This window comes from Lepisosteus platostomus, chromosome 13 (assembly GCF_059453375.1).
Source record: "Lepisosteus platostomus isolate fLepPlt1 chromosome 13, fLepPlt1.hap1, whole genome shotgun sequence".
In the NCBI taxonomy this organism is placed as follows: domain Eukaryota; kingdom Metazoa; phylum Chordata; class Actinopteri; order Semionotiformes; family Lepisosteidae; genus Lepisosteus; species Lepisosteus platostomus.
In genome coordinates, this window is record NC_142623.1 from 10,267,879 (window position 1) to 10,283,477 (window position 15,599).

Consider the following 15,599-nt stretch of genomic DNA (forward strand, 5'->3'; position numbering starts at 1 on the left):
GTTTATGATGTAGGTATTTAGCTGGGGTGCTCATTACAGTGTGTCAACAGCCTAATCAAGCAGTCAAATTATCTCGGTTAACTGCCTGGGAGTATTTGACAAGTAATTGACCCCTGTGCGTGTTCACTTTACTGGCCATATACAATTTCTTTTATTAGGATTTCTCTTTTTGCATACCCCAGCTTGCTCTCCAGGAGATATAGACAGGAAGGGAAGCTTGGGGTCAGAGTGCCCCTGGAGCAGTTAGGGGTTAAGGGCCTTGTTCAGGATCCGAACGGAATAGGATTTTTCTGCCAGCTGCAGGATATAAACCGGCAACCTTCCACCAGCTACAGGCGCTGATCCTTAGCTACAGAGCCACCGCACCACGAAGAGGTCAACCCCTGGAGTAAATTGCCACCTCTGTGGTAGATGATACTATTTGTATTTTACATTGCAATTAAGTTTTAGAAACAGAATCTGAATTAAGAAAAGTGGCTGGAAAAAAAATGTTCTGTTTTTAAGTACTGCAATAGAAACCAGACAGTAAAGAGGAGCGGTTATCAGTGCCAATTATATTTAGAAACTTCACAGATTTCCAAGTGTTTTGGGGTACAAATGCAAGCGTCATGACATAAAACACTTGACAAAAACAAAGTATATTGTGGCATAAACCACCAATTTGTCTGTAATTTCTGTAATAAATACTATTTAAAATAGAATCTTCAAACAACCTAGTGCTTTGTGTGGAAGTGTCCGTTTTAACCTTGTTCTTCAGTCTCTGTCAGTGTAATTAATTGCTTACACTTATACACTTATATAGCGCTTTTCTGGACACTCCACTCAAAGTGCTTTACAGGTAATGGGGACTCCCCTCCACCACCACCAATGTGCAGCATCCACCTGCACCATAGTGCACCAGAACGCTCACCACACACCAGCTATCAGTGGGGAAGAGAGCAGAGTAATGTTGCCAATTCATAGAGGGGGGGTTATTAGGAGGCCATGATTGGTAAGGGCCAATGGGAAATTTGGCCAGGACACCGGGGTTACACCCCTACTCTTTTCGAGAAACACCCTGGGATTTTTAATGACCACAGAGAGTCAGGACCTCGGTTTTACGTCTCATCCGAAGGACGGCGCTTGTTTACAGTATAGTGTCCCCCTCACTATACCGGGGCATTAAGACCCACATGGACTGCAGGGTGAGCACCCCCTGCTGGCCCCCACTAACACCTCTTCCAGCAGCAACCTTAGTTTTTCCCAGGAAGGTACTGACCAGGCTCACACCCGCTTAGTTTCAGTGGGTTGCCAGTTGTGAGTTGCAGGGTGATATGGCTGCTGGCTAGATTTTATAACTACTTCTGCACCCGCGATGCATGTTACACCGCTTGCTGTTTAAATTGACCCCCTGGGGATGAATGATGTATTTTGAATTAAATAATCGTATCTGTTTAAGATGCTGGGACTGAGCCGCGGACACCATCTAATTTCTTGATCTCTTCTGCTCCATCATTTTTTTACTCAAGTCCGAATCAAAACCCTATTATCAAATAAACATGTAAACTCAACCGACGTGTTCTCACCCTATCACCTGTATTCCAAGCTCCACCCGGGAACACAATAGGGCGAGACTCTGCAAAAAGAACATCAGGCTACTGACGATTCTGATTGGATAATATTTACAGTATTTTTATTTTACGTCTATGTAATTGGGCCTTTCCTTGTTCGCCCGCACTGCCATAACCCGCCCCCTTAAATCCGATAGCGGACTCTCACCCCGGAACAGAAAGTGAAGGAGCCGTGTATTGGTTGTAGAGCCTGCCTGTTATACGCAGGCGCTGACTGCACTCTGCTGCTCTTTGTAGCTGCTGAGGCATGCGAACGTGGGTTAGTGACTTAGTTTTGTTTTCTTCAGGAAGTATGTTCTGCCTTATATCAAAAGATTTAATACAGTAAAGTGCAATGTTGTTTTCGCTAAGGGCAGACGTTCTGGTATGTAATGGTGTTTGTTTGACGCAATATGCCTTTGGTTTAATAGTACTGTGCACTATTGCTGCATGATCAGTTAGTTTTGGTTTTGCTACTCTTTTCACTCTCGTCCCTACGTTTCGGAAGCAGGTTTATGTTACAACAGTTTGTAAAAAGACATGCTGGCTAGGTTAACTGGGATGTCTAAAATGCTCCTGTGTGATTGTTGAGGTAGTGGACAAAAATGTAAATACTCTGGGTAAGCTTGGGATTGCGAGTGTTAAAAATACTGGACCACAGTGACTTTGGAAAAGGGGTGGATATTTGGGCGCGTTTGACAGCTCGCCGGGCTGATGTTTCGAGAGCATCGGTGTCTAAAGTGGGAAAAGTGCGTATTCCGGGGTTGTAATGTCCAACTGCAGATCTATTGACTGCACATCTCAGCCCATTTCAACTGCCATGTTGCAGTGCACTCTGGCGAGCCCAGGCGTTAGACTGCCGAGCAGTGAAGAAATGGGATATGCTAGATAATAATAATAATAATAATTGCTTACACTTATATAGCGCTTTTCTGGACACTCCACTCAAAGCGCTTTACAGGTAATGGGGTCTCCCCTCCACCACCACCAATGTGCAGCATCCACCTGGATGATGCGATGGCAGCCATAGTGCGCCAGAATGCTTACCACACATCAGCTATCAGTGGGGAGGAGAGCAGAGAGTAATGAAGCCAATTCATAGATGGGGATTATTAGGAGGCCATGATTGGTTAGGGCCAATGATGAATAGATGAATCATCCTTCACCGTGCTCTCCACATGCAGCATGCAGACGAGTACACGTCACACCAGCCTAAAGAACCCTACAGCCCTCAGTCCTTGGTTCTGTGTTGGGTCCTGGTGGTTTTGTCATTTTCCAAGAATGGTTTGAGTGTGCTCATTCCCTTAGAAGGCAAGATCAATGGTAATCGCTGCTTAATGGTACTGAGTGCTTATCTTCAGCCTGTGTTGCAGCTCTTCTTTCCACCCACAGAGCATGAGTGGTGGGCCATAGGTCTGAGCAAGACACTGATGTTATCCACATGTTCTGGTCTTTTCACTCACCGGACCCCAAGTGAGCAGTTATGAGATAATCTAGCACTATGCCTGAGTTATCATTTTCCACCTCTGCCAATCCGGAGTGAGTTGGCTGTCTTTCTCCTTGAAGAATGGCGCCACATCCCTCCTGCAGAATTCAAAATGCTGGTAGACTCCATGTCCCAGCACATACAGGCCGTACAGGCTGCAGGTGGTGGCCCAACACCCTGTCAAGTGACAATTCAGAGTTTCTGTTTTTTTTTTGTCCAGTATCTTTATGTATAGGTATAGTTTGGAATAATAGGATTATTTTCACTTCACCTAGGAATTTTCCTGAGGAGATGAAGTCGAGGCACACACTGCAAATTAGTTTAGCAGAATAGATCTCAGACCAGAGGACAGCCATGGATGAACTGCCCGAGCTGTACAGTATCCTCAGAGGAGAGGTAAGGTAGCATCAGTGTTTAAACTCTTGATTTCAGATTGATAAGAGTCCCGTCAATCTATTAAACGTGAGGGTGTCATCGACTGCAGGTTACAGGTTTAAATCCTAGGCTGTGCCAAGCAGCTGTTACTAAGAGTGCTAGTGAAGTTGGTCAGCTGGGTAAAGTACAACTGCCAGTACAAACACCATTGACTGGAGAGACCTGTGACCTTATGGTGCTGTCACTGAGGACCTTACCCCTGTCCAACCTAGTCACAACCTTGGCTGTGCCAAACATATTTCTGGGAAGAAATCGCCAAATATATTGATATGACATATTCTCACATTCTCACATTAATGCTGTGTGCTTGTGTAGTGAAATTGACTTGATTAATACTGATCTGCAGTATCTTGAAATGTTGCAATGGAAGTGAACTTTGGCATAGAAAAAACCTTAATATTCAAATACTATAAATTGTATATTTGTTAGTTTTAGACTCTTGTTCCTAATCACATACTTTCCATATTTAATGCACACAAGTTGAGTTAGTTATACATTTATAAGTAGTGTTAACGTATGCAGAGTGTAAATAAATAAAATGCAGGTGGCTTTCCTTATCACCAGGGGGCCCTGTTTAGCTGGGCCCTGTATCTGGAAGCATTCATCATTGTAAGTACTGTTAACATGTACATCCCTGTTACAAAATGCATGATTATCCTGCTCAGCTATTGTGGGCTGTTCTCTCCTTGATAGAAAGGCAGTGCTTTTTTTGTCCACTAGACTTTCAGTGCCAAAAGAAGCAGATGGTACAACAATGTTCTTCAGTGTTGACCTCTCAGGCTGGTCTGAATGTTGTAAAAGAAACACTACTGTGGTGCAGTGGATAGCATTGTTCGCCATAGCGTTGGGGTCCTGGGTTCAATTCCTGAGGTGCTGTCTGTGCGAAATTCGAATATTCTCCCCGTGTTTGAGTGGGTTTCTATTGGGTGTTCTATTTTCCTCTGATAGGTTAATTGGCTTCCGAGAAAACTGGCCCCTGTGTGAGTGTGTGCCCTGAGATGGACTGGCTTCCTGTCCAAGGTGTATCCCACCTTGCTCCCATTGCTTGCTGGGATAGGCTCTTGCTTCCCTGCCACCCTGTATTAGATAAAGCAGTTAGAAAATAGATGGATGGAAAGCACTATTTGGAGTTCCAGTATGGATAGAAATTGACTATGCCAGGTCAATATGCAGCTTTGTGCATTTTTCTACTCTTTTCACTCTTGTTCTTTCTTTGTGCAGAAACAATTATATCATCTGAATTTTCTGTCATCTGCTTTAAGTTAAGCTTTATAGATCTGTATTTTGTAGTACAAAAAATAACTTTTGAGCTTTGTGGATGTGTAGAGAGGAAAAAAATATTTTAATGATGAGGAACACCTGACAATGAAACAGATGTATTTGCTACTACAGCAATTAACACATCAATACACACTAATGGATGCTTCTGCATAGTTGACCTTAAACTCATATGTGATCAGATGTTTGAAGATCAATGTAAATTAATGATTGCTAGCACATCTTAGCTTAAATTTTTCTCACCCATACCAAGGTATTACTTTGATTAAGTTGTTGATGCTCATAATGCACAGTATGTATAAGGTAATAGTATCTAAGATGTCTCAACATTTTGCAGTATGTATCTGATAATTCCTGTACTGTGAGATAATATCTCACATGCATTTAATTGCACATGTGCATACGACAAGTAAACTGAACTGTCTTTATTTCTCCACAAAAATAATTGCGGGTTATTCAGTTGTGTCCACTTTTTATTGTTCTCAGGTAGCATCTGTTATGGAATATGGAGCCTTTATTAAAATCCCAGGCTGTCGCAAGCAAGGTAAACGAGATTTCTTTTCCACAAGCCCAACCTCCGTGCAGTTGGCCTCCCTTCAAACAGCACAAATGATGAAACCCAGCACATCGGGTAGTGCTGCATTTGTGCCAGTTTGTGCTGTTGACAGTAGCTTTTGTGCTGCTTTTGTTTCCAAGATAAAGTGCTTTATTTTTGGGGGGGTCTGATGTCACCCCCTACAACGGCATAGGAGAATGTAACTGGTCTGGTTTGTTAGTGCTGGTTTCTGTAGGTTTGCACAATTGAAAGTAGCTTTGCAGTAGCTTTTGTGCTGCTTTTGTTCCCAAGATATAGCGCTTTATTTTTCGAGTAATCATGTGACCATGTACAGCGACTTTCACTGCTCATAAACCCACCTGGTAAGTTCAAACACAATTACTGGATGCGAAGATAGTCAGCAGTTTTGTTTCTGTGTTAACATACACAACAATTGCGTGTTCTTAAAAAAGGATTTAACTTGCAAGTCTTAATATTTAGTAACTAAATATAACACGATTAGGTCACAGTCCCTCTATTTTTATATTTCTGGTCAATCCTTGGTGTAGAATACAGGGTGAGGACACACCTTGTTGTCTGAAGACACTCATAAGTCACACAAACGCCCAACAAATAGTGGTAATAAATGCAAAATAAACCGCCACCTCCTGGGCAAACAAAGAAACACAATTGCGGACAATGGAGCACTAACAAATCAGACTGGTTCCTTTCTCCTGCCCTATTATAGGGGGGCTAGGTGACGTCACACCCCCCCAAACATAAGGTGCTATACCTCAGAAGCGAAAGCAGCACAAATGCTACTTTCAACGGCACAACCGAGCAGCACAAATGCAGCACTAACGAATGCAGTGGGTTTCATCATTTGTGCTGTTTGTAGGGGGGGCAGCTTCACGGAGCTACAAGCCCCTGGTGTTCACTACGTCTGTGGCTACATTCGAAATGTTATTCAAATTGACATTGTAAAAACAACATTCTGTATGTAATTATGTATCAGAGTGACAATGTAAAAACAGTATGAAAATCTTTTTTACTTTTTATGCGAACAGAATAGAACAATAAGTCTGACTCTTTAAACTTATTTTTCTCCAATTCCATCCACTACTAGTTTCCCTCACTTCTCATGCACAGAACTGTCAGTTTGTAAAACGTTTTTCATTTCCTAAGCTTTACATAGGATTTACATAAAGATGTTTCCTGTAAGAAAAATAAGAACAACCTGGAGACATTGTAGAACTATTGTTTTTCCTGCTATTACATTTGTGAGCAGTAAAAAATATATTTTGGCAAAGATCACATAAGAACACCAAACGGTTAATAGTTAGGCTGTTATTTCTTTTTTTTTTCTATTGGTTCCTTTGTCCCTTTGTTCCTTTGTAGAGTATAGTCTTTTGCAAGACAAATATAACTCCATGGTCAAAGTGTTTAAAAAATCTGAAGGGATTATCTAATGTGTTATATAATAATGAAATGTACAATCCTACCAAGTGGTCAGTTCCTCTCCAGTGGTAATTACAGGTACAGTATATTCTGGTGTCTAGTAAACTGCTCTTGAAGGCCTTGGAGATCAGGGACTGTCTAGTGGTCTTCTAAAACATATCAATCCTGCAAGCTGTCCCTTTGGTTCAGTAGATTCTGATGACTTTACTTTTGCTAGCTGTGAACCCTTGAGACCATCTAAATTGGTGCTTTAACTGATGAACATCAACCTTTCTTTCCTTACTATAGCACGCTTACAAAAAGCCTTGTCAGCTAGTCCTTTGATGACTGTAAAGTAGATTGGAAATCCCATATCTTTTGACTCCCCACTGCTTGAGAGATCCATGTTCTGTTTTGATTGGGCTGTATTCATTGGTGGAAGAGTATACACACATCCTGCTCTTACCTGTGTCTGAAAGTGGACCCCTGCTGTACATCTAAGTCCCTTTCCCTTTGTCTTCCAGGGCTTGTACACCGGACTCACATGTCCTCTTGTCGCGTGGACAATCCATCCGAAATTGTGGATGTTGGGGAGAAGGTGTGGGTGAAGGTGATTGGCAAAGAGGTAATTCCAGAAAAAAAAACAGAATCCCTTTTTTTTTTCATGCAGCAGACACAAATGGAAACTATGTGAACGTGTATGTAAATGTAAGAACAGGAGACACGTCTTCACACAAAGCATTCTGGGAGTATAGAACAGGCTACCCAGATATATTGTTGAAGCTGTTTCAGAAAACAGTTCCTCAGTTAGCTACAAATACTCCAATGAGCTAGATGAGTTGCATGACCTCCTTGTTTGTAACCTTTCTTATGTTCTTGTATTGTTTAACCTCTAACAATTGGCTTGATCAAAGTTTCTGCTCATTAGTAGCAGGGACACTTCTGACACTTCCCTCTCTTAGACAACCATAAAGCAGATTGCTACTACTGCATGTTGGAATGTGCAGTAGTCAGTAGTTCTCAGTCTAATCTAAATACTCTTAATTTCTCCGCAACATATAAATTCTCACTTGGTTGTCTAGAATTGGCAGTTTCCACAGGTGCAACAAATAGTTTTGTTCTGCGAGCTTCTCAGACAGTGAAGTATTCAGGTGTATAAGGCACAGGTGAGCTGGTCTTTCATGTTTAATGCTATTGTTATCAGACTGAACTAATGTTACTCAAGTTATTCAATTCATTGATACCTAATATATTCGGCCACTGGTCATGTTGCTTATATAACCATAATGATGTTCTTATCAGTGATGTCATGGGGTTTCTGGAGAACTGTATTAAAACTGCTTTAGTGTGCATTTCTCTGCCCAGTGTATGCATGATGTGTTCACGTTAAACCCCAGTGCTAACATCTTTCTGATCCATGTGCTGTACTTTCCTCTTTAGTGTGAATGGGATATAATTTACCAGACAAGTAAAAAGTCTTTGTTGTTTCAGGTTCAAGATGAGAAAGTGAAACTTTCTTTTTCAATGAAAGTTGTTAACCAAGGAACTGGAAAGGATTTGGATCCCAACAATGTTGGCTTAGAGTGGGTAACCCTTTCTACATTTCTTTTCTTTGTTTCAGACTCAGAGCCACCTTTATTTGCCAAGTTTGTATTACATACAAGATATTTACTCTGGTGTACTTGCTGCTACAAAATTCTACATATACCATACACAAACAAGACTAATAGTTAACATTAAGGTAGTGCACATATAACTAGGATTTCTGGTTAAGCAAAAAGACAGCCCTAGGAAAGGGTGGTTTTGTTTTTAATAGACGAGTAGAGTCTTCCTCAGGGAAGTTTATGTCACAGGTGGCAACCAGGGTGGGAGAAGTCATCAGCAATCTTTCCTGTCTGCCTGCTTCTGTGCTCTGGAATTGTACAGATCATCATTGGAGGGCAGATGACAGCCAGTGACCCTCTCCACGGAGGGAACAACACTCTGCAGTTTATCTTGGAAGCAGGCAGATACGTTACCAAGCCAAACATTTGCCAAGGCTATCAGAATGCCCTCAATAATGGCCCTGAAAAACTATTAGAATTGGCTAAGGAAACACCAACGTTTTCCAGTTGATGCAAAAAGTAGATTTTCTGGTGTGCTTTCGTTGCAATAGTGGTGATATTCGTCTCCCAGTTAAGGGTATTAAACATCATAATTTCCAAAAACTTAAAGGACTCCACCACACTTACAGCTGCATCATTGATTACCAGGGAGAAAGGCTTTGGAGAATGGTTCTGGAGATCAGCTAATACTCTTTGAAGGGTGTTAAGCCACACCCTTTAACTTCTGTCTGGTAAAAGTTGAAAATCCAACGGCAGACGGAAAGTTTGGGTGTGTATGTCGTGCTGTGATTATGCAAGTCTTCACCATGGATTCGCTGCATTGTAGAAATGCTCCCCTATGTGCTAATAGTAGTTTATATGACTGAAAATGTGCCCAGTCTGGATTTAGGTGGAAATGTAAACAAAGTTTTTAATTCTGCAGTATGTTAATGTTTTTTATGAGTTTAACAAAATATTTAGAGCCTGATTTAGAGCCTGATAGTTCATTAATTATTTTTCATTTTGTACATTTTTTTTTACACTTAAATAGGAGAAAAAGGTGTTATTAATCAACACCCAAAGGTACCGGTTTAATTTTTTTTTAGTCTATACTGACTTTCTCATATGCATAACCTATAATAGTAAACAGCAAAGAGAGAGCCAGCCTGGGTCCTTTGTAACCTAATGTCTTGGATACCAGCGACAATGGTATCTTGCTTAAAAATATTGCATTTACAGCAACTCTTAAGTGCAACAACGAAGTCCAGGGCATTCCAGGAACACCAGATGGTGGAAAGGATATTGTTTATCCTGAAATTGTCAGTGGTTCCTTAGGAAGCTGATTGCATTCACTTGTGTCATGGCTGGCAGCTGAAGGAATAATGCTGTAAATCCATACAGTCTGAATTTTCCTCCGTAAACATAATGAATGTTGTGCAAAACCAGGATGTACTTCATTCATAACCTGCGTTTCATGTATGTTGGGTTATTGAACCTCAACAAGTCAGGCCCAGTTAGTCTGAAGTGTGGTGACCTTGCTGGCCCTCTGCCTGTTGTCTGACTCGGTGTTGTCTGCTCCGCTTGCAGACAGGACGAGCGGAGGAGACGGGAGTTCAGAGATTACTCCAAACAGAGGATCACCCTGGAGGCCGTTCTCAATACCACCTGCAAGAAATGTGGCTGCAAAGGTTGGGTTTCGGGAGGGACTGATGAAAATTACAGTATAATAAATGGAAAAATTAAGAATATGCCAGACAGAATTCAGATACTCTTAACGAGATCAGTAAATGATTCAAAGACGTACAAGAAGGATTGTTGGGTTCTGGAACAGCCGTGTTGTTGATGTGGATTTACTGAATGTCTTGACAGAGCAGAGAGAGGAGATCCTGGGTTCAATAAGCAACCAAATGAGCACGATGGGTTAAATGGCCTCATTTGATTTGCAGCTTTTAAAACGATCTAGTAATTTAACAATGGGTGGAAGCACAATTACGTAAGGTCAATGACAAGGGATGATGAGCAAATGTGTCTAGCTGTGCAGTTTATTTGCTGCTGTCCACCAGGAGCACCAACTTGTAAAATGTAACTTAAACACTTTATGTCTGACGTCTTGCCTTCCATTAATTAATTGGTCAGGTTTTCATTGGCTAACTTCATACCAGAATCTGAGAACAGGTATTTAAAACCTGTGTTATATAACATTAACATGAGTTCGTCTCGATCCCACCTCAGGTCATTTCACAAAAGACTGCTTTTCACAGCCCGGAGGGCTTCAGTACAGCTTGTTACCAGAAGAGGAGGAGGAGCAGACAGGAGAGGGCTTTCAGGAACAGCCAAGCCAGTCGGGGAAAGATCCTACCAAAAGGAAGAAAGTAAATGATTTAACTAGTGTCCGTAATGTCTGTTTTAGGCTGCATTTTGAATGATTTAGAAATGTACAGAAAAATGCATCTGGTTAAAAACGGTGCTAATCACAGACAAACCTGATGGCAACCAGGCAGAAAGACTGACCAAGCTCAACCTTATGGTGTCTAACGTGATGTTAAAATCAGACCTTTTTGTGGTTTCATATTATTATGTTTATTATGTAAGCACTTTGAGAGGAGTGTTCAGAAAAGTGCTATATAAATAAGACTGTATTATGATTATTAATGTGGTAGTTGCAGGAAATATTAATCTTTGTGTTAAATAGATCATTAACATTGTGGTATAATGTCATGAACACGGAATATTCATGAGAATTATCAAAGCTTCTTCCTTTACAGTTAAAGGCGACCGCTTTTAGTGTTTTTGTGTGAGCCATGAACACAAGAAAAGAAAAGTGAGTACAGGCCTTGCGGAAACCTTTAAAATCTATATTTTTTTAAATTTCTCAAAATCTTTTGGAGCAGCTCTGACTGATTGATAGACTGGTCTGTCTGGAACAGAGCCAGGCTTTTCTGATGGGAACTGAAGTCTCTCACAGCTGCTTGAATGTTTCCCCTCATAAGCAGCTGCTTCCTGAATCCCTTGTTGTTTGCGAGCCCATTCAGCTGTTCACAACACTCACAGCATCACAGCAGGACTGGTTTTGATTGTATTGTGGCACTGTATGGATAACCCTTTAAGTGGAAGTGTATAGTGTGTTCTACCTCAGTGTGGAAAAACCCTTCATTCCTTCAACTGCAAACATTCCACTCCCATAGCTTATAGAGTGATTAGCTGAAACATTGTCATTATTAAAGAGCTTTATTTTGAAGTTCTTATCAGTGCTGTCATTATACATTTATTATCAGGTAATTCATCATTGAGAGGGTAGAAAGTGATTAACCTGACTGATTGATTCCTGTTTTGTTAGATATTTTGTGCATGAGATACATCAATCCTATGAGGGTTCTTTAACTGCAGTCATAGTAGGTCTGCCAACAGAAGATTCAGTGCAATTTGGCAGTCATCACTGACAAAACACAGCTGGGTGCTCAACAGCAATCTCGAACTACTGTAATCTAACATGTATATCCATCCATTTTCAACCAATTCAGGGATGGGAGGGTGGCGAAGCCTATTCGGCAAGCCACCCCCCTGGATGGGACGCCTGTCCACCTCAGGGCACACACAGACACAAACGCACACATTCACAGCAGGGCCAGTTTTTCTGGAAGCTAGTTAACCCACCAGCAAGTCTTAGGACTGTGGGAAGAAATGGGAATGAATGGAGGAAACCCACACAAACATGGGGAGAACATCCAAACTCTGCTGAGGGTTTTGGAGCAGTCTTTATTAATTAAATCTAGCTGAAAAGGTCTGTCAAATCCTGCTTTCTTTCAGCTGTAAATACAGAAAAGTGTAATGACACCCACAGAAAACCAGATCAAGTTGATCCAGAAAATAGAAACGTCAGTCACAAAATGGATGAGATCATCTTGACCGTTTTTTCCGGATAACATGTTTGAAAACTGGCTGCTCTTTTTTTTCCTCAAAATCCATTACCACTTTAACCACAAGTTAGCATTGTTTTTGTTAGTCTGTCATTGAGGGCCAGAATCCCGCATGATTTCCAGGTCTTGTTAAATTAGCTGAAGATCTTTGAGAATTGTTAACTTTTATAAACTTTTAATGAGGGGGGGAGGAAAAGACACTGAGTGCCTTCCCAACTGTAATGATGCACTACTTACAGGGTCTTAATAAGCTCTGAGGCAAACGTTAATTTAAGATTTGTGAATGATTTCTTACTCAGTCAAGGGAGGTAACTCACTCACTTCTTTCAAGAAGAGATTTCAATTTCTGTATTTGCTTAGATTAGTGCAGGGTCTCAAATGTCTGCCTTATTGTGTTCCAACAGGAGAAAGACACTGAAACTCTGTAACCCACCCCAAACCCAAAATTGCGTTAGCTAGGAGATCCATTAGCAACTGTTTCTGCACCCTCAGCCATTTGTCTTTTCTTTCTGAAATTATGGGCTCTGTTTGTCTGTGGTCCAACTTTTATTCATCTGGATTTTTTTATGGCTACAGTTGCCGTAGTCATGTCCATGAGTGTCATCGATTTGGGAGTTTGGGGGTTTGCTCTGACGTTAGCAGTGCAGGTGTCGGAAATGAGCTGCGACTGTTGACGGAGGAAGATAGGGACTGATAGTAAGGACACTGAAGAGAATATCACAGGTTACTGGTTTCCTGGACTAAATATACTGCATACATAATATATAAATATATGATCATCAATACATCTTCTAACTGCTTTAACCAATACAGGGCTGCAGGTGAGCAACAGCAAGAATAACTTTTGTAAAGATAAAAGCAGTGAAAGTAAAAGGGCCATTTTCAGGATTATTTTAAAATTTGTTGATGCTGTCTTTCTTACATATATATATTTCTCTATATTTCAGATATTTCTCTATGGTTTTTAGCCCTCTTACTTTTGCATCCAGTATGTATGTTGGTACACTAGCACATAATATATAAACTCTTGTAGATGGAGTTCAGTGAGTCAAATCTTGTTTCTTTTCACACTTCGGCGACTGTCCATTTGCTGACCACAATGGTTCGGTCAGACATTGCTGCTAGTGCATGGGCACCCCCGGCATTTGACGTGCCCTCTGTTCTGACCCCTCAGGAGAAGAAGACCAAGAAGAAGAAGAAGATGAAGAAGAAGCTCCAGGAGCAGCTCCACAGCTCGTCCGGCTCGGACAGCGACGACGGCTCGGACTCCAGCTCCGACGAAGATGACCCCAGACCTACCAAGAGGAGGCGCTCATCCAGCAAGAAGCACAGGCGGTCCTCCTCCTCCTCGGAGCAGAAAAAGAAGAAGAGCAAGAAGCACAAGAAACAGAAGCACAAGGCCCACCGGAAGCGCGACTGAGCGATGATGACTGGGAGGGTGGAGCCCAGTCCTGGCTGACGTGCTGCTGTGACAGAAGTTAGGGCCACCGATCACCTCTCAGAGAGGAAACAGCTGTAAGATGCCTGGAGACAGGGCCCCACATCTAGGCAAAGGCCTCTAGCTTCACAGCAAATGGCTTAATTTAGGACTTTAAGTCAAAATTAATACTGCAGCATTGGTGGCTGAATTTAGTTGCAGAGGTATTTTTGTGTAGTTATCACCAATTTACTGCAGACCTTACCATCATATTTTAATACAGCTGTAATTGTAAAATGTACATATTACTGTTATACTTAGAGGTATTTGTGCATGTGTCATTCAAATTCATACTGATAGGAAGTTTATCGTAAATTTGTGTGATCAATTAAGGTACAAATTTAGTGATAGGCACATCTGCAGTTGTAATTGATACCAGATCAGATGTTTTCAAAGACTGAGGGATACTGTAGTTTCTCATCCACAGAGCAGTACGATAGTCTCTCAGTGTAGATCTCGGAGACTCCTCTCTTGCTGTTGGGGCTGCAGTATCACATAGACTAGGAATTTGTGTGCTCAACAAAAAATATTTACATAATGTACAAAAATGCTAAATGTAAAACACTCTAAAAAGGCTTAAAAAATTTTGGACATCATCCACAACAGAGTTTCCTTGGTTGTATTGTGTTTTTTATAAATACGATTATTTGAGACATCTTTGTTAAAACTTTGCTGTATACTGTATAATTGCTGGTGTATTTTATTGCTTATGCAGGCTACCACTTTGGAATTGATTATGAATCCATTAGGTCTTGTTCTATGCCAAAACCATCTAAAGCAGCTGCATATTCTTAGATGAGACATCTAAGGAACATAATGATTTTACTTTGGAAAAATAATTCTTCACATTTATGAAGTGAGGTTTCCAAATGAGCAAGAGATGAATTAGGTAAGAATACAAGAGAGGCTACAGATCAATGGCATTTTGATCAGAGAATCTCTCCCAGCCATTTCTTGAAGAACACTGGAAAATCGGCTTCAACAATGTGGTGGGGAAGTTTGCTCCTCCCACCTCTAGAAGTGCCTCCAATTCCTAATCTCAGATGTCCTGCAATCTTCATTTCACTTTTTTGCTGTGTCCTGCTGTAGATCCTGAAGGAGCCCACTGTATTAATCTTGTCTGTACCTTCAGGATTCTCAGTGTCTGTCATGACCTCTTGTAATCTCATCTGTTCAAGGACAAGCACATTCTCGCAGCCTTACCAGGAACTTATCTGGTTGTTCTTATCTGAATGTTTTCCAGGGCTGTAGTGTCCAGTGCTTCTTGTAACTAAATTAACAATGATAAGACATTTTTGTGCTAGGGGTATTTTTTGTATCAATGAGATGGAAACTATGTATTGGGCAACCTCCAAGGTAACACTGCAACACATTTTATTCTTGCAGATTTCTGTTGAATGAAAATATTTTTTAAGGTGCTTTCTGGGCTGGCTTTTGATTGACTTTGACTAGTTGCCTTTTACATTTGAGTAGCTTATTGAAAATGCTATTGATTAATTAATCTGCAGTGACTGGTGTAAAGGTTCATGGGGATTCTGACCTACACGATTTACCCAGTCAGAATATTAACCCTTTACTTATCTGGGTGACTTCTGAAACCACAAAATTCACTGTCCTTTGTGCAACCTCTAGAGCAGCAGCAAACATTTAGTGAGCAACTGGGGACAGTTTTGCAGATGAGGTAAAAAATTCAAATCAATAGCCCTCCATACATTGCTAACTCAGTACCTGATGGTGGTTTTCTATTCAGAAGTCTTCAATAAACAAACATGTACAGGTACCATCAAGTTCTGGGCTGCAGTTTGTGCCTGGGAGTTGGGTCGGTTTTGTTTTTACCCAGGTCAGTCTGTCTCTTCAGGCTG

At 41.1% G+C, this 15,599-nt stretch overlaps 1 protein-coding gene across 3 annotated transcripts; it reads left to right on the forward strand.

Moving 5' to 3' along the window:
- Positions 1 to 1,765: 1,765 nt before the first annotated feature.
- On the forward strand, positions 1,766 to 15,517 carry zcchc17 (zinc finger, CCHC domain containing 17). 3 transcript variants are annotated; one of them, XM_088603078.1, is made up of 9 exons: positions 1,766 to 1,869; positions 3,351 to 3,471; positions 4,075 to 4,119; positions 5,275 to 5,332; positions 7,285 to 7,385; positions 8,252 to 8,343; positions 9,931 to 10,031; positions 10,576 to 10,715; positions 13,435 to 15,517. In XM_088603078.1, exons 2-9 carry the CDS (start codon positions 3,430 to 3,432, stop codon positions 13,678 to 13,680), a joined length of 825 nt encoding a protein of 274 aa, XP_088459204.1. In that variant the 5' UTR covers positions 1,766 to 1,869; positions 3,351 to 3,429; the 3' UTR covers positions 13,681 to 15,517. The 3 variants fall into 3 exon arrangements, with proteins under 3 accessions (XP_088459204.1, XP_088459203.1, XP_088459205.1); XM_088603077.1 differs by having other exon boundaries at positions 1,820 to 1,974; XM_088603079.1 differs by lacking the exon at positions 4,075 to 4,119 and having other exon boundaries at positions 1,821 to 1,974.
- Positions 15,518 to 15,599: the final 82 nt, after the last annotated feature.

Excerpts from the sequence above, each read along its gene's own strand:
- zcchc17 (XM_088603078.1), top strand. The coding sequence starts at position 3,430 with ATGGATGAACTGCCCGAGCTGTACAGTATCCTCAGAGGAGAG. Across the intron at positions 3,472-4,074 it reads ACAGTATCCTCAGAGGAGAG|GGGGCCCTGTTTAGCTGGGC; the intron begins GTAAGGTAGCAT and ends CCTTATCACCAG. Across the intron at positions 4,120-5,274 it reads ATCTGGAAGCATTCATCATT|GTAGCATCTGTTATGGAATA; the intron begins GTAAGTACTGTT and ends TATTGTTCTCAG.